The sequence below is a fragment of the Ursus americanus genome, chromosome 16 (genome assembly GCF_024610735.1).
Source record: "Ursus americanus isolate L20-20 chromosome 16, mUrsAme1.1.p, whole genome shotgun sequence".
Taxonomy (NCBI): Eukaryota; Metazoa; Chordata; class Mammalia; order Carnivora; family Ursidae; genus Ursus; species Ursus americanus.
Genome location: NC_142142.1, coordinates 38935708 through 38954242, shown reverse-complemented (window position 1 = coordinate 38954242; position 18535 = coordinate 38935708). Strand labels below are relative to the sequence as shown.

At 43.4% G+C, this 18535-nt stretch overlaps 1 protein-coding gene and 1 long non-coding RNA gene across 3 annotated transcripts in view; one reads left to right on the top strand and one right to left on the bottom strand.

Annotated features, from left to right (window-relative positions):
• The window catches only part of SNX19 (sorting nexin 19), a 51665-nt gene extending 43889 nt beyond the window's left edge, over positions 1–7776 (bottom strand). For both annotated transcript variants that reach the window (XM_045790731.2, XM_045790733.2), the window contains exons 1-4: positions 5557–7776; positions 2797–2935; positions 1664–1764; positions 1428–1547 (exon numbers count right to left, since the gene is read on the bottom strand). In XM_045790731.2, coding sequence (XP_045646687.2) covers positions 1428–1547; positions 1664–1764; positions 2797–2935; positions 5557–7254 — 2058 coding nt within the window. In that variant the 5' untranslated portion in view covers positions 7255–7776. The remainder of the gene's footprint in view (positions 1–1427; positions 1548–1663; positions 1765–2796; positions 2936–5556) is intronic.
• A 50-nt stretch (positions 7777–7826) lies between these two features.
• The window catches only part of LOC148108789 (uncharacterized), a 63487-nt gene continuing 52778 nt past the window's right edge, over positions 7827–18535 (top strand). Inside the window, exon 1 of the long non-coding RNA XR_015726970.1 lies at positions 7827–7934. This is a non-coding gene — a long non-coding RNA (uncharacterized LOC148108789). The remainder of the gene's footprint in view (positions 7935–18535) is intronic.

Sequence of the window (18535 nt, the reverse complement as noted above, 5' to 3'; positions counted from 1 at the left end):
GAGTAATTCACAGAATAAAGAACTGGTTTTTCCACTTACTCCAAATAATTTCTCTTCTTTACAGAAAGAGTAACAAAAATCACTCATGTCAAAATTAAGGAAATCTGGAGTTGATATAAACTCCTCATAAAGACCAAATAAAACAATCCTCACCGAAGAGTAAGACTTGTCTGTGTTTCTCAGAATGGAAAAATGGCATATAGATATTTGCTAAAAAGGAAAATGTACAAACGAAACACTAAAAACCTAAAGAAATGAAAAGAAATCTTTACTTTTCCTTTGGTACTCCTTGCTAATTAACACTGCTGGCTCAGAGCAGCGCCATGCCGTCCTCAATTCATGCCTGTGTTCATCCCCTACCCGGAGTGCAGCCAGCACAGCTGAGACAAGCTGAAGTGGCAGACTAGGACTAGGCAAGCTGAAGTGGCAGACTAGGACTACAGTGCAGCACGGGAGGTAACAAACCAGGGAGAGAACACAGAGGACAGCATGAAGAGATAATGCAGCTTAGAAAATACAACTTGCTCTCAAGGCTCACAAAATTGTAGCTTGTGGGGAGGGTCCTTATCTGCTCTGTTCACTGTTGTATCACCAGCAGCTAGTCCTGTTCATGGTCAAGCTTGTACTTGACCAGGCAAGCAGTAAGTGGCTGGTGAGTCAGTGAGTGAACACATCTGTGTGGATGGACACATCTGCATGGAATTCTGGGGATTCTACCTCATTTATCCCTTTCCAATTTGCAGCTTTTTCCTCGCATCAGTGAACGTCTTCTAATTCCTACCACATGAAATTCCACTTTTTCATTTTATCTCCTGAAGTCTAGAGAGAGGTCCGCCTTCTGCCAATGAGTCAGTGTTTTCTAACCTTTTAAAACATATGCCATCTTTGGATAAACATAAACCTCAGACTTGTGTCCTGGAAACTCTCAAATCAGCTGCTTACAAGAAGGATATAATGTGTTGTACAAATGTCCTTCTCCTGCCATCTTCAAAGGTTCTGAGATACCCTCTTGAAAAAAGGATAATTCTTTCCATGCTATTCTCCAGCAGAGAATCAGCACACCAGTGTAAATCCAGCTTAGTGTCCTGTCTTAGGGCTCTTTTTCCTGAGTGACCAACACCAGGAATGATCTTTATCTCCAGGAGAGACCTTCCTGCCCCCACCGATCTATGGAGGTACAGATCTATCCTTACCTCCCTCTGCTAGAATAACAATGTCATAATATCCCATAGGAGATATGTGTACCCATGTAGTGTCATAGCAAGGTGATGGTCCAACCAATATTTGCCACAGGTCTTAAAAGTTCTAGTCCATGTTCTATGGACTCCTCTCTGCTGTCTCTCCCCACCCCCAACCTCCTTTATTTTTCAATCACTGCCTACACTCTGGTGAGAAACTAAAGCTGAGCACAGTGGCCCTGCTGGTACCTTGTCTATTCTGGACACCATGAATGGTTTCTTGACAAAGGCAACACGAGCATCTGTGTTCAGAGCAAGGAACTCCTGCATCTCCTCACTGTTAGCGATCTCCGGAATGGCACAAAGTTGCTGCAAAAGACACAAGAAGGATTTCAAAGAGAAATTCTGGTCCCCGAGTCTCTTCAGCTTGGCCTAGGTATCTGGTAATTAGAATGAAAACACAGTTGAAACTGAAGGATGCTGACCTTTAGAAAGGATTCCAGGAGGCTCTTTCGGGCTTCTACTCTGTCACTATCCATGTTTCCAAATGGAAGATCTGGAAAGAGCTTTTTAGGACCCTTCACATCTTAGAAAAAAAAAAAAAACAACACAAACTCATTCACTTAACATTCACTGAGAGATATTCCACATGAAATACACCATATATGTAAAGAAAACAGGACTGTTGAATATATTCCTAAGATTCTTTTAAATTTCAGGAGTTCCAAATATACCCCAAGGATATAGTACATACAATCTACTCTTGTTATCGGTGTTCACACTAACGTATAGGAGGCCATATGCTACAGTAGTTACAAATGAGGACCCTGAAGTCCAGTTGCCCAAGTTTAAATTTTTGCTCCAATCCCTACTATAAGAATGACCTTCAGCAAGTTGCCTAATCCTTCTTTGCGGAGAATGATAGTTATCTATCTCATAAGCTGTTAGGACAATTAAATGAGCTAATATGTAGAAAGTACTTAGAAGAGAACCTGGCATACTTTTTCAAGCTTGGTTCAGCAGTAACTACTGTTATTAAGAAAGAAAATGCATAACTGAAATCCACAACTTATGCCTAAACTTATTAAAAGGTTTATTTGGATGACCATCAGTTTTTTTTTTTTTTTAAACAAAGTAGCTGCTTACTAGCTTATTTTTAGAGTTAAATTTTATTACATTTTCTTAACTGTTCCTGTGCCTTATGGGTGTCACATAGCAAACACACAAAAAGCCTGGTTGTTAAAGGAAGGATGGCAAGCATTTCTGGAGACTATTTTAATATTTAAGAGCAATCCATCTATGTATACATGTGGAAAAATTGATTTAACTACTCACACTATTTCACAGACTCATGTGGAAATAGGAGTTTCTCAAGCTTAAACTAGATGGGCCCCAGAACAAAGCAGTAAGTGTCAAAGAAGTGCCTCAGAAAGAATGTGATTGGTGCTATCCAGCACTAAAACCCACAACATCTGAAAGCAAACTGGGGAAACACCGGCCCCTGGATGCTGTGTTCTCCTCTTCCATCCCTTCCCACAAACTAGTAGGCCTAGCCTTTCAGATTAGGGGGCTAGATGTGTAAAGCAAGCAGGCAGTCCGGGCTGGGGAAACTCCTGACTTTTGATGAACTTTCGGAGATCTGATTTCTCCTCCAGACGAGTCTGCAGATTGAGGAACTCGCGGTAGCGGCGATTCACAGTGTGGTAGGCCACCTGCTGCAGGCCACTGCTGTTCTCACCATCCAGGGCCGTCTCATACTGTTGAATGAACACATTTATTTAGGGCATCAGCTCAATGGCCACACAGTAAGAGGAGAGTAGAAGTAAAGGGAGGAAGATGGTCCTATTCTGTTTCTTTCTTTCTTTTATTTGACAGAGAGAGAGAGAAAGTGAGGGCACACGCATAAGTAGGCAGAATGGCAGGCAAAGGGAGAAGGAGAAGCAGACTCCCGCTGAGCAGGGAGCCCGAAGTGGGGCTTGATCCCAGGACCCTGGGATCATGACCTGAGCCGAAGGCAGACTCTTAACTGACTGAGCCACCCAGGCGCCCCTATTTCTGAACCTACTAGATCTGATTGCGGCTCTGAGTTGTAGTGAATAACTCAAATTCCCAGGGCAGCTGAATTAAGGAATGAGATGTGTTTCCTCACATATGTGGCCCAGAAAGAGAAATGAGTTTTGCTGTTCTCCATTCCCTCCTTCCACCTCAAAACTCCCGCCTGCAAACACTTTCTTAACTTATAAAAATGGATATAGGGTTCCTGGGTGGCACAGTCGGTTAAGTGTACAACTCTTGGATTAGGCTCAGGTTGTGACCTCAAGGTTATGGGATTTAGGCCCCATCAGGCTCCACGCTTGGAATGGAGTCTCCTTGTGATTCTCTCTCTCTCTCTGCCCCACCCACTTGTCTCCCTCTCTCTCAGACATAAATAAATCTTAAAAAAATGGCTATATTACTATTTTTCAAATCTCAAAGAGTATAAAACAGAAGGTACAAGACCACCTCTTTCACTACTAAATTGTGGGTTGGATGTTATAAGAAGATAACCATTTGCCATTATACTTGACCAGTGATTATTTATGTTAGTTGGGGGGAAGAACAAATAATCCAAAACAGCTGATGAATAAAATCATTTGTTTGCCTGGAATGCATTAAAAGAACATGTGTTTTTATTTTGCTTTGGGCAGATTAATTATTATTCTTGGAGCTGAATTGAAATTTTTTTTCCTAAACACATATCATCTGTATGATTGGAAGTCACATGAAGACTGGAGATGTTGTAAGGGGTCAGAGTTTGCTGTCTTCATATGCGTGGAGGGCCAGTATGTGGGAAAAGACAACTTGTACTGAATGTTCCCCTAGAGCAAACACCCTGAACAGCATGAAAGCTGCAGCTCAGGACAGGGTAGACTTTCTGACAGAGGAGTTAAGATATAATGAAATGATGTGCAGGAACTATGTATGTACTTGTTCTCATTAGGGGTAGGTTACCATTATTGTCTGGAGGAGGTATTACACTGTGGGGCAAGTTATGGAAGAAATGATCTCTTTGTAGGTGGGGCTTAAGGCTGTCTTAAAATTCTCTAAAGCCAGAGAGGAGTATTCGTTATGAAATGACATGAGCGAAGCAGTAGTCCCTCAGACCAGCACTGAGAAGGAAAAGCCTAGTAAGAGACACAGACAGAATTCAGGGTAGGGCTCTCAAATTTGGAGCACTTGGGAGGTCCTGTGGAATAGTCTGCCCCTGAGCAACACTAATCAATACATTCCCAAACCTGGCTGCACCTCAAAAATCACTTGTGCTGCTTTTTAAATAGATTCTGACAGACGCTGATAGATCTGAATGAGAATTTACAAAAATGCCCTCTTCGGGTAATTAGGAGACAGTCTATTCTAAAGCCAGTTTTAGGGAGCCACTGCTGTAACTGAACTCACCATCTGATACATGTACTCCTTCTTATCTCTACCGAGTAGTTCCTACTTCAGTGCTTAAACACTTCTAGGAATAAGGAACCTGGTACCTTCTGAGATATTATATATATATGAGATATATATATGAGTGTATATATATATATATATATATATATATATATATAAACTTCCTTCCTAAACAAAGTACAAAAGATACTAGTAATTAAAAAAGGAGGGGCGGGGGCGCCTGGGTGGCACAGCGGTTAAGGTTAAGCGTCTGCCTTCGGCTCAGGGCGTGATCCCGGTGTTCTGGGATCGAGCCCCACATCAGGCTCCTCCGCTATGAGCCTGCTTCTTCCTCTCCCACTCCCCCTGCTTGTGTTCCCTCTCTCGCTGGCTGTCTCTATCTCTGTCGAATAAATAAATAAAAATCTTAAAAAAAAAAAAAAAAAAGGAGGGGCGCCTGGGTAGCACAGCGGTTAAGCGTCTGCCTTCGGCTCAGGGCGTGATCCCGGCGTTGTGGGATTGAGCCCCACATGAGGCTCCTCCGCTATGAGCCTGCTTCTTCCTCTCCCACTTCCCCTGCTTGTGTTCCCTCTCTCTCTGGCTGTTTCTATCTCTGTGTAATAAATAAATAAAATCTTTAAAAAAAAAAAGGAAAGAAAGAAATTAACAGGGAAGTTTGGAAAGAGGATTTCTGGACAAGATTCTATATTGGGAACCACTGAAAAATACAACCCTCAGTATCCAAAGAACCCTGAGATTCTAGGATTGTTTGCACAGATACTAAACAGAAGCCAACTTTGCTTTACAAATGATCTTCCGACCATTCACATATAGATTCTTGTCGAACTGAACATAGTAAATGAAAAGTAGCCTCTCTCCCTTAGAATACTAGCTTCATTGACTCTGCTTTCCAAACCCATTTCCAGCCCAGAGTGGGTGACCGTAATTCTAATCCTGTTACCTTCACCGTGTAGAGTGTATATGGGTGGAATCCAGTGCCACTGTGCTCTCGAGCAGTAATGGTACCAGTGATACGAAGGTTCTGGATGACAACTGGGCCATCTGGACTGGTCAGGGGCTCAAAGCTGAAGGTGGCTGAGCTGAGAGGACCGGTTGGAGAGGAGGAGAGCAGAACCTGCGGCAGACTAGGATCTACAGAGCTCACACCATTGGTGAGATCCTTCTCTAAGCATGAGGGTCGTGGGGGGCAAGTCCTTTCTGGATCTGTCAGCAAAGCTGTAAGAGAGGTGACATCTCCTTGCTCTACTTCCTTGTCTGCTGTGTCAATGTGGATCTCTGGACAGGAAGTCAGCATGGAGACCAGCAGCCCTGTCTCTGTTTCTGTTCCTGGACCCTCCTCGGCCTCTGCTCCTTCAATTCCTCCCTCAACATCCTTAGACTCCAGAGACTGGGGACCCTCCAGGGCACACAGAGCATCCTGGATCCTGTCAGAGAGGAAGTTGCCGGGGGTCATGAGCATGATGGTTTCCTTGCTCAGTTCAGACAATGGAGACTCCAGCTCTGTGTCTTCACATAAGAACAAAGGGCCTCGAATATCTGGCTGTAGGAAATGAGATGAGTTGTTTCCTACTTTCCTTTCTTCTGGGACTCCACCCAATTCTCCCTCTGTTGCTTCATGGCCTTCTTCAACTTCTGGGGAGTGGTGGGAAGGCCCGTCAGGCTCACTACAGTTCAGTAGCACCGGCGCTGCTGCTGGAGAAGGGGCTCTTACTTCTGGCGGGCTCTGTACCTCAACAATCAGTGGCAGAGATGTGGGCACTGAGGGCTTTTCTAGGGCACTGGCTGGGGAGGTTGATTTAACCACTGCTGTCGGATTACTTCTGGCCTTGGAAAAGATGCCCACAAGTACAAGGTGGATCCAGTCAGGATCTGACAGCTTGCTGATCAGTGGTAAGATTACATTGCAAGTAATGAGTTCCACCACTACATGGCGCCCAGTCCGGGTCTCCAAGTGGGGCTTTGGCACTAGTCCTTGAAGCAACAAATTTACAATGCCACGTGTATAGCTGACCTCAGTGCTGGAGCTCTGTACAGCAGGGTGTGGGGCAGTAGCTAGGCAGTAAGCCTCCCAGAGCTGGGAGGGCTCAACTGTACCACTCTGCTTCCCAGCCAGGGCTTCCTTCGCCTGAATATAGCTCTGCAGGTGACAACCGCAGAGAGTCAGAACCTTCTGGGCAAGAGCATGACTGTCCACCATGCCCATCCTCCTCCGGAGCTCCTGGACCAACCCTCTCATAGCGGCCTCCATTTCTTCCTCAAAGGCTGGCTCCTGGCTCACTGAGCGGTACCAGGATGACACAAAGTCCCGAATAATCATTTGGATGGTGCGGTCGATCTCCTGTTCCAGTTGCCTCTCTGCCTCAGGGTTTGGAGGGCAGGTGGCCACTGGGATGAAGCGTTCCAGGTGCAGTCGACCCGAAGCCCCCACAATGGCGTTTGAGCCCAGCCATCCTCCCAGCACCGCTAGCAAAGCAGACAGAAGGCACAGGAGCCACACATTGACCAGAAAGTGGATGACCAGGAGCCAGCCGAGCACGATTCCCACAGCCATCAGCTTCGGGCTACTCAGTAGGTTATTGAGGTTCCAGCTGGACCCAGCTGGAGCCTCTTGTAACGAAGACACTGTCTCTGCCTTCATGGCTGAAAAGGGCAGATGGCTACCCAGACGATCGCCGTCTTTCTACTTCACTTGAGGTAGGGAATGGGACGTTAACTGTGTACGGAGACGAGGATATCTAGGGTGCTATTCAGGGCCCCGGGCGGGGCGGGGCTCTGGGCCCTCGGCGTCCTACACGCACTGCAAAGCGACAGAGGCGGCTCTGCTTCTGCCCCCAGCTCCAGCCCCTTCCAGCAGAGAGGCCGCCCTTGAAGACTCGGCTGCCTTCATAACCCCGAGGTCGGAGAGCCTCCGCGCTGCCTGGGGAGGGCGGGGCAGGGCCTACGGCGCCCCTCACCCAACACTTACAGACGCCGAGGACCAGGTCATACACCGCTCGGGGGCGCGCCCAGACCGAGCCCCGATGTGCGGGGTACTCAACGGTGTCGTCACTGCCGCCCTCTGAGGAACCCTCCGCCGGGTTAGGGCCCCCCGGGCGACTGCAATCAGCAGCCCGGCTTCTGTTACGGCTGCCGGCCGGCGGCTGTCGGCGACAGCTTCCGGGTCGACGTCGGCGGAGCGGGGCATGCTGGGAGAGCGGCCGCGCGCCCCGAGGCGCGGCACTGCGCTGCGCGCGGCTCCGCCTGGTGGTAAGGAACGGCCGTGACAGCACCAGCGGAAAGTGGTCTCCCAAGCTGTGCTTGCAGAACCCGTGCTCAAAGGTGAGCCAAAGTTCCCAAGGGGTGTGGAGCAGAGACCGGCCTTGCAGGCACTAATCCTCGAAGACTGAGACTTCTAGCTTTAGTTATTAAATGAAGTCGGCCAACATTTCTTACTGCTTAGGCAGACTCTCAGTAATCCAGTTTATCTTAATCCTACGTGGGCATTTTTTCATTGGCCCCATTTTAACATTTACCCCACTTCCTCCAGCGCCCCCACTGCAGTCCCCAATAACAGCTCACCTACCTTGTTCTCAGAAATTGCGGAACACAAGGCGTACAATATTAATACGGAGATAGATTTATTCCTTAAATTTCATATACTGTGTAACAAAGTCATAGTTGTGATCTGGGGGCTATTTGCTGGTGGCATTACCCAAGCAATCAGATATTTTGAGCATCTGCTGTATTAAATCACTGTGAATAGGTACTGTGGACTAATAGAGCAGTCCTTGTCCTCAAGGACCTGGCAGCTAATTGAGGAGACAAGTTCTTGAATCATGAATGGATAACTAATAATGCAAGTCAGTACTGTGTATAGTAAAATGCAAAGTCTTATAGGTATTCAGGGGAAGGACAGATCACTGGGGGTTGCAGTGGTTTAGAGGGAGCCTCACAGAAAAAGTAGCCTTTATGTTGGATCTTCAAGGGTAAGAGTTGGTTTCTAACCCCCTCCATGTCGTCTTCCCCTTTTTTCCCAAATATATAGGAAAAGAAGGCAGAAGTAGGGATGTATTTTCAGACAATCCTTAAATATATTTGCTTTGAAATCTATCCAGACAGAATTACCTACAGGAAGATTGAATACTTGACAGTAGAGCTGACCATGTGTAAGAATCTGTCAATGTCACATGAAGCCCATCTTGGTCCCTAGGAGCTCTGCCTGCAATGTGGCTGTCCCTTTTATTTTGGCGCAGGATGCATATCATTTGTATAGAGTTGTTTATGATTGCTCATCTTCAGCTTTTTCTATGATGTTAGCAGGCTTCATTATAGCATTAGTTCCCAGATGTTTAGGGGAATCTTCAGGCAAACTCCAACCAAAACTGTGCCAACAAGAAGCAAACAAATAGTCTCTCATTTCTACTGTTGGGGCAAAGATTTTTTTTTTAATACAAAAGGAACCATCCTTTAGATGTGAAGCAGAGTTAATGCCTATCAATTCTATTACAAACAGTTTGGTTTAGGATCAGAACGTCCACAAAGCTAACTGGACACATCCCTGAGATGCCAGAATGTGGCCCAGTGTTTCCATGGCACAGAACACTTCACTGCTGCTCTCCTTCTCACAAAAAGGAATATAAGAAGTGGGTGCTGCCCCCTTTATCCTCCCAGACCATTTCATTGTCCTCAGTTAGAGGGACAGTTAGATCACAATGATGCTCTGGAGAAATACCCCTGCCGCTTAGCCAAGAACAAAAAGAAGTGGATGAGAGAGAGAGACTAATGTGATTCTGAAGATTTTCCTGTGATAGTTCACACAGAAAGTTTACGCTGCAGCATAATCTGGACTGTTCAGGGCAGTAAGAAACTGACCTTGTAAGTGGGCGCTGTGCCACCTGACCAGATGGTCTGGAGCACAGAGGTAGCCAAGAGTGCCTTCCTGATTCTGAAGTGGATTTGATGAAATAGGGCTCTCAGATGAACATGCCAGTGCACTTGTCATTTTGACTGGAATGAGCTTCTGCCTAGAGATCTGGGACCAGCCTTAGTCTCCAAGCAGATTAATCACAGGGAGGAGGTGAGAGGTACAACTGATGTTTGGTGGTGGTGATGGTGTGTGTATGCGGTGGGAGGAGGCTTGCTGTCTCTCCACATCACTCACCATCTCACTGTAGTGAGAGGTCCTTCCTACTTTCCTTCTTACCATTTCTTAAAACATTAGGGGCAAAGTGCTAGAGTGTTGGAGATAACAAGACAAATAAGGCACAGCAATTCACCTCAAGGGACTCTCAGTCTAGTTGAAGGAGAAAGACACATGAATCAATGTAACCAAACTTTATCATGTGTGCTATGACAGTTGCAGTAGAAGTACGTATAATAAAATGGGAACACGAAGGAGGGGTGGTCAACCAGGGAACTGGGTGGTGTCAATAAAGTCTTCGTAGAAAGTTGGAAAACGTTGGAAAAAGATAAAGAAGTAAGTAAGTTATTTTGAGTGAATGGAGGATGGAGAGAGCAAGGGGAAGAGAGAGGGAAGGTCTGTTAGGCAGAGGCAGCAGAGAGAAATAAGTAGGGATGGTGAGAGCAAGGGGGACTGCAGCAAGGGGACATGCTGGGGGCAGCTCATGCCACACCTCGATTTTCTTTCAAAAATTGAAGTTAAGGTAACTTACTAAAGAGAGAAGTAGTGATGGGGCCACTGACTTGGTTTGGAATTATTGCTCCGAGGAACAGAAGGAGCTCCTAAAGGTCATGTAAAGAGTAAAGAAGGACTGAGAACCTAACTCAGGTTAGGACCTTGATGTCTTAAGAAGAGAGATGTCAACGTTTAAAATCATCATGTCTATGTGTCTAGGAAAGGAAATGTAGCCAGAGAGAGAACATCAATTGTGAGAATAGGGTTCATCGTACGGAAAGAGACTGAGTGATCCTGAAAGCTTGTGTCTAGAGGTTGGTCTGTCTGAGCCTGTGTTAATTTCCTATCGCTGCTCTATCAAATTACTGTAAACTTAGTGGTTGCAGCAACATGAATTTTTTTTCTCACAGTTCTGAGCGTCATAAATTGAAACCCGGTTGGCAGGGATGTGTTCTTTCTGGAGGTTCTAAGGGAGAACCTGCTTTCTTGCCCTTTCCAGCTTTGAGAGGCTGCCTACCTTCTGTTGCACGTGGCCTCCCATCACATTGACCTCTGCTTCTGTAGTCACTCCTTCTCTCACTCTGACCCTTCTGCGTGTTTCTTATAAAGACCCTTGTGATTATATTGAGCCCTCCCAGATAATCCAAGGTTATCTTCTGATCCCAAGGTTCTTAAGTTCATCACATCTGCAAGGGCTCTTTTGCCATAAAAGGTAACACAGTTGCAGGCTCTGGGGATTAGAATGTGGACATCTCTGGGAGTCATTATTCAATTTACCATAGAGCCAAAATATCCGGATATGAAAATATTTTTGTGACGTTGACGTCTGGGTGTGGCCAAGTAATGAGTTCCTGAAGTAAGATGTAGATAACATGTTAGGGCTGAGGAAGAAATTTTGAATCTGTTTTTGAGAAGGATCTACATGTCATTGGAAGTCACTGATGTTACGGTAGTGAGGACTGGGGTCTTGGTACAAAAGTTCTTGATAAATGAGGAAGATGACCAGAAGTGGATGGATGGTGTAATGAGAAGAGTAGATTGTGGTAATACCAAATTAGGTGGGGGAAATTTTTCATAAATTGGAAAACAGGTTATTTGGAAGAATCCAGAAAGAATGGCCTAAGATACACTGTTGTAGACTAAATAGCCACCAGAGGGCAGCAGGGAGTATGGCATCTTAAGGGGAAATTGCATCTCCTGTATTCATTCATTCATCCATTCATATATCCATTCATCCATTCATCCATCAGGCTTTTAAACTAGGCGGTGGGAATTCAAAGATGGACTTTGTATGGCTGCTCTTCTTAAAGGATTCACAATCTTGTACAAGAGACAGGCACTGATACAATATTAAAAGTGCTGTAAAAGGAGTATGTCAAAATACGGGAACACAGAAAATTTGTAAGAGTTTCACAGAAGAGGTGACAATTGAGTTAGCCTTGATGGGTGGGTTAAATTTCTCATGAAGACAAGAGGAACAGGGCATTCCAGGAGTAAGGAAAACACGAGGAACACCGAAGAAACCCCTGTATCACTTTGCTAGAACTCTTATAATAAAATACCACAGACTGGATGGTTTTAACAATAGAAATTGATTTTCTCAAAGTTCTAGAGGTTGGAAGTCCAAGATTAGGATGTTGGCAGGGTTGGTTTCTCCTGAAGCCTCTCTCATTGGCTTGCAGATGGCTGTCTTCTTGCTGTGTCTTCACATGGTCTTTCCTTTGTGTATGTGCCTCCCTGGTGTGTCTCTCTCTTTTAAAGACACAACTCATATAGGATTAGGGGCCACCCATATAACCTCATTTAACTTTAATCACTGCTTTAAATTTCTCTTAGTCAGGTTTCTCCAGAGAAACAGAACCAGTATATATGCACGCACGCATGCACACACACACACACACACACACACACACGCACGCACGCGCACACGTAGATGTAGATTCATTATGAGGAACTGGCTCATGCCAGTGAGGCTGAGAAGTCCCATGATCTGCCATTGGCAAGCTAGATACCCAGGAAAGCCAGTGGTATCATTCAGTCCCAAGTGTGCTGGCCTGAGAACTAGGGGAGTTGATTATGTAAACCCCAGTCCAAAGGCTGGAGAAGATGGAATGAGATGTCCCAGGCCAATCTTTGAGGCAGGAAAAAAAAAAGGTGAATTCCTTCTTCTTTCACCTCTTGTACGATTCAGACCCTCAGTGGATTGTATGATGCCCGCCTCCCTTTGGAAAGGCAATCTACTGAGTCCAGTGATTCAAATACTAATCTCTTCCAGAAACACAATCATAGACACACCCAGACATAATGTTTAACATGGGCACCCTGGGGCCAGCCAAGTTGACACGCAAAATTAACAACTACAAGGCTCTATTCCAAAACACAGTCATATTATGAGGTGTACTGGGGGTGAAGACTTCACCATATGAATTCTGGGGAGACACAAATCCGTCCATAATAGCTCCTTTCTGTCTGTGTGTTATATGGATGGTCACATTTTGATGATCAGGATACTGAGAAGGAGGATGATAGTTTTAATAGTTGCCACCGTTTGCTTTCATGGCATGCGAAAATAAAAATAACATTGAACTACAAGTCAAGGAGACATAGACTTAAGTCTCACACCTGACTGCACATGATACTACGTGCTCTAATAGGTCCTCCTACTGTAGAACCCCTGGATCTTGAATAGAAACACTTTTTGGTGAATTGATGGGCTAATAAGAGGAGAAGAGGTCGGTGATGAGTTCAAAGTACATTATCCTGTCCCTCTCCCCAAACCAGAGAGAACAGAAAACAGACTCTGAGATGAAGGAAGAATGGGAGTGGTGGACAGGGTGGCCCTAAGTGCAGATGTCCTCAGCAGGGCTGTAATCCATGTTCTCAGCCTTGTTCCAGGAGAAGGAGGTAGAACGGAGCCCCTGACTCCTGTCTTAGCCACAGTCCTTGAGGGGAGCTTGAAGAGGTTCCAGGCCAGTGGCTTTCCCCAGCTCCTGGAAGACACAGATGTAAATCCTTCCTGGAAGAAAATATTCTCATTTTAAGCCCCCTGAATTACCTCACATTTAATATAGACTGAATATGGATTCCAAAGTCATCAAGTATAAGGGAAGGCAAGCCACCCTGAGTGAGAATCAGAAGAAATAACAAACAGATCAGATTTAGACCACCAGCACTGTAGGAATGGAAATTAACTGATACTTATCTGTGTATGAACTCTAAAGAAATGAACCATAAATATGACCTAACAGTGACAGATGATCAAATATGGCCATATAGATTTTAAAAAATAGCCAAAGAGAATTTCTATAAATGCAAAACAAAACAAAACAAAACTGCTGAAGGAGTTCAGAGCATGCTACCCCAAAATATGCCACTTTGGCATATGGGTTATTTTGAGCTAAATGAAAAAAAAAGCCTAAAGTTTAATTTTCCCCATTTATAAAGGAAATTTACACTTAAAAATGAAATTTCCATTAGTAAATGTACCTGTACCAGGAAGAGAGCTACTCTCAGAGTCAACTTTTTTTCCACCTAAGAGACTCTTCACCGTATAACATGGCAACCTTGACTTACTATCTATTTCCTCCTCTCGCCTTCCCACACTTTGCCTCCCCACCTGCAGAAGCCTGAAACCCCTCTCCCTTTTCCTTAGCTCAGGATGGTATATAAGTCTCAATCATCTGGCTGCTCCTTGAGTCTCATGTTTTTATGAAACTCCCATGCACACATACATAATTAAAATGTTTTTTCCCTGTTAATCTCTTTTATGTCAATGTAATTTTTTTTTAAGGTTTATTTATTTGAGAGAGAGAGAGAGAGAGCATGCGAGCAGGGAGAGGGGCAGAGGGACAGGGAGAGAATCTTCGAGCAGACACCCCATTGAGTGTGGAGCCCGAAGTCGAGCTCCATCCCAGGACCCTGAGATCATGACCTGAGCCAAAATCAAGAGTCTTCTGCTCAACCAACTGAGCCACCCAGGTGCCCCGATGTCAATGTAATTCTTAAATCAGCCACAGAACCCAGGAGGGTAGAGGAAAAGTTTTTCTTCCATCACATTATGAAATAAAAATCTTAATAGATTTTTATAGGATAGTTTATTTAATAGTTGATTATATATAAAAGAGATAATTAACGACCTGGAATATATGTTTAAATAAATTACTTAGACTGCGTCACAGAGAGCAAGTAGATAAAATATATGATAATATATAGATGGAATGGAGAAGAGGAATCATTTAAAGAGCTAGTGGCAGAGAATTTTCTGGAACTGGAATGAAAACATATATACACAGATTCAAGAAGTATTAATAATAAAAAGTAGACCAACAAAGCCAAAAGCTGATTGTAAGAAAGTCAAAGTTGGTGATAAGGAGAAAGAAGAAAAAATCGAGTGAAATAAAGTGAGAATAAAAAAGAGAGAAATACAATAACCATATTGAGTTAGAAAAAGGGGACATAATTACAGTTATAGAAGAGATTAAAGATAAAAAATTTATGATGTCAAGCTTAAACTCTGAGATAAAGTGGAAAAAAATTTAGAAAAATATAAATTAAAAAATAATTTCAGGAAGAAATAGAATGTCTGGATAAATCTCATCTATTAAGAAGGTAAAAAACATTTTTAAAGTTTGCCACAAATAAAACACTGGACAGTTCTGCCAATTCTCCCAAATCAAGTCCAAATGTAATACGGTCATTCCAAATTTATATAATATTGTATAAACTTCTTAAGAGGATTAAAATAAAATAAAATAAAATAAAAACAAACAAATCTCATAAAAATTATAATAAGAAAGAATTTAACTTACGGTATCATTTTGAATGGGAAACAGAGAAGCATTTTCCCCATGCAATTATTTTCTTATATTTAAATATTTTTAATTTGATTGAGGTAGAGTTGACATTAAATGAATTTCACATACTTAAAGTGTGCAAGTTGATATATATACACCTATGAAAGCACTACCACAGTAATAGCTAATACATCTGTCATGTTCAAAACTTTCCTCCGGGGCGCCTGGGTGACACAGCGGTTAAGCGTCTGCCTCCGGCTCAGGGCGTGATCCCAGCGTTATGGGATCGAGCCCCACATCGGGCTCTTCCGCTATGAGCCTGCTTCTTCCTCTCCCACTCCCCCTGCTTGTGTTCCCTCTCTCGCTGGCTGTCTCTATCTCTGTCAAATAAATAAATAAAATCTTAAAAAAAAAAAACTTTCCTCCTGACCACTAAGCATTGCTCTGCCCCCTCCCCCAGACAACCACTGATTTGTTTTCTTTCACTTTAGATTAGTTTGCATTTTCCAGAATTGTATATAAATGAAATCATGCACCATAAACTTTTTTGTGTCTGCCTTCTGTTACTCAGCATAATTGTTTTGAGTTTCATTCATATTGTTGCACAGATCAATTGTTAATTGATCCATTCTTCTTATAGCTGAGTAATGTTCCATTGGATGGATATGTCATAATATATTTATTCATTCATCTGCTGATAGACATTGGATTTTTTTTAATGTTTATGACTATATCAAATAAAGCTGGTGTGAATTTTTGAGTGCAATTCTTTGTATGGAGATATCCTTTTATTTATCTTGGGAAAATACCTATAAGGGTGTGCCAAGGGCTCTAAACAGCATCCCTATCTTCCACTGATACTTCAGGCACCATTGATCTGATGGATCATACAGCTCAAGTAGCAGAACAGCTTGCATGTCAGCCTGGATGTGTTAGCCTTTTCTTGTTCTAGGCCCTACTCAAAACGGCTTTTTGGATCACGTGGTATATGGGCCAGAGTAACATGCCTAAATGAGGAATATGTTGCCTCGAAAATCTAGAGGGTCACTATGCATTGTACTTAGGACATATAGGAATATCTCGACATGGATGACAACACTGGACTTCTAGAAATTTCACTGAGATGGAAGGTGAATTTTTTTGTATTTATTCCCCAACCTCTGACATGCAAATTTCTTACCAAAAGTCTAGAGCAGTTGCCACTTTTAGCTTACTAGCACTTCAGTGGCAACAGTGTAATGGGACAGTGTGATACTTTGTCAAAGGGAAAGGCAATCATTTTTCTGTGGCCTGAATTATCACATAAGCCTGGAGCACTGATATACTCCTAAATTAGGACAGTGAAGGTATATTTCCAGCTGAAAGTAAATTGCTTCTGGTGGTCTTTATTAACAGGTATCAAGAAAAAAAGCATTTTTCCAGATCAATAGCTACATACTAGGTATCAGGGATGTGTTAATTTGTTCAAGCAATGAAATCACATCTGGAACAGCAGGTGTAATTGGACTCATTACCTGATTAAATTTATGATAACTCAGTGTCAATCTCCAAGATCCATCTGTTTTCTGCACAGACCAACTAGGGAGTTGAATGAGAATATGTGGAATTACCACTGCCCCTGTATCCTTCAAGTCTTTGATGATGGCACCAATCTCCAAAATCCATCTAGGAATGTGGTGTTGCTTTTGGTTTACTCTTTTCCCAGGTAGAAGCAGTTTTAGTGGCTTTCACTTGGTCTTTCCCACCATAGCAGCCCTTCCTCTACAGGTTAGGGAAGCAGTGTGGGGACTCTGCCCATTGCTCAATATGTCTATTTCAGGTATGCATTCTGGAACTGTGAAAATTACTATGGGATGTGTTTGGTGATCCACTGTACCCTCTGTTGGATAGACTTGAACTAGAACCTTAGTGATACTCTGACCTGCATAGCCCCTTGCTATGACCCATGGGCCACAGTGACATTTTGGGTCTCCTAAAATCAGTGGCAGTTCTGAGCCAATGTTTCAATAACCCCCCAAAGTCTAATTATTTTCCTTTCCCCCAATGCACTGCCACCCTGGTCAAACTTGATCAAGTCTGAAAATTGATTTAAGGGGCAATACTTTCTGGTTTGGTGATTCAAGTTAGACTTCTGTTCACCTCACCGAAAATTCTCCTGCTTGATTTAGTAGATCGCCCATCTATTTCTCTTCTAGGGACAATGATCAAATAACCAATGGCATAGGTCTCTTATTCTGATTACTGCCTTGACCATGCTGTCCATTTGTAACCTCACCCGCCTTGTCTGTGATGATTAAGTGCCTCTGCTCAACACCCTGCTAGCCCGGGATCCAATTATACCCATTCATTTAGGTATTCTAGTTCAAAGGCCGCAGATCCCATTGTAATTCCTGGCCTACGGAGAAGAGTGACCACAGATAAGAATGCTAGGGCTCACCTCACAATTTTTTCCCCATAGTTGTAGTGAAAGGGATGTACTTGGACCCTCCCACAGAGGCCAGGCAGATCTTACCTGATAAAATCACTGTAACATTCTGATCTTCTTAAGCTTTTGGGTACTTTCATAAAACCAAACTCAGACTCATCCTCCAAGAAGCTGAATTACAAAGCAAATTGAATTCTCAACCTCATAGGGTATATTCTGATAAACTAAGGATGTTGTCTAGGAAGGAATAGGATCCTGAAAACTAGAATGGGGACAAATGGGCAGATCCTGATGAAGCTGGAGATATTGAACACTTAAGTTCTGCGGAGTCTTCTCTGCCAGCAGACTTCTTTGCTGCCCCCGCCCCTGTCTGAAGAGATTAACCTGCTTTGCCTATGGGAACTGTAATGGCCTTTCCTGAGGTAGTTGCCTTGAAAGATACTACTCATTCTTCTCAGGGCCTCCGTGTGACCTTTCATGGCTTCTAGCCCTACAGCAAGATTCAAGTCCCAGAGGGCCCCTAAGGTTGAGATAAAAGGAAGTGTATGTGCTCTAAAATAACTGCACGGGTTTCCAATTTATACAGAGAAAACTCTGGGGAATATGTGTGGAAATAGATATTAAGGGTGTGGAGAATGATGGAGGAACATAAAATTGGATCAGATCAAATTTATTGATATGGTCCACTTGCAGAGATTCTCATTTCAATGGTATAGCTCCAGGAGTTGGAAAGGGCCCTAATAGTTTGTTTGGTTTGTTAGCTGAAACATGGACCAAAAATTGGCCAACACTAAATGAAATTGACATGCCAGAACTGCCTTGGTATACCGTAAAGCATCCGTACTTTCTTCTTCATTGCCTCATTTGCAATATTTTTTTGTGTTTCATTTAAGGTTTTTTTTAAAAAAATTTATATATATATATATATATATATAACCTGAACTAAAACCAAGAGGTGGCCATTTAACCAACTGAGCCACCCAGGCACCTCTCATTTAAGATTTATAGTACACATCTTTAACGCATTACAGTCTATCCTCAGGTAATATACCACCTTATAGTGCATAAAATTGTTGAATCGCTATAT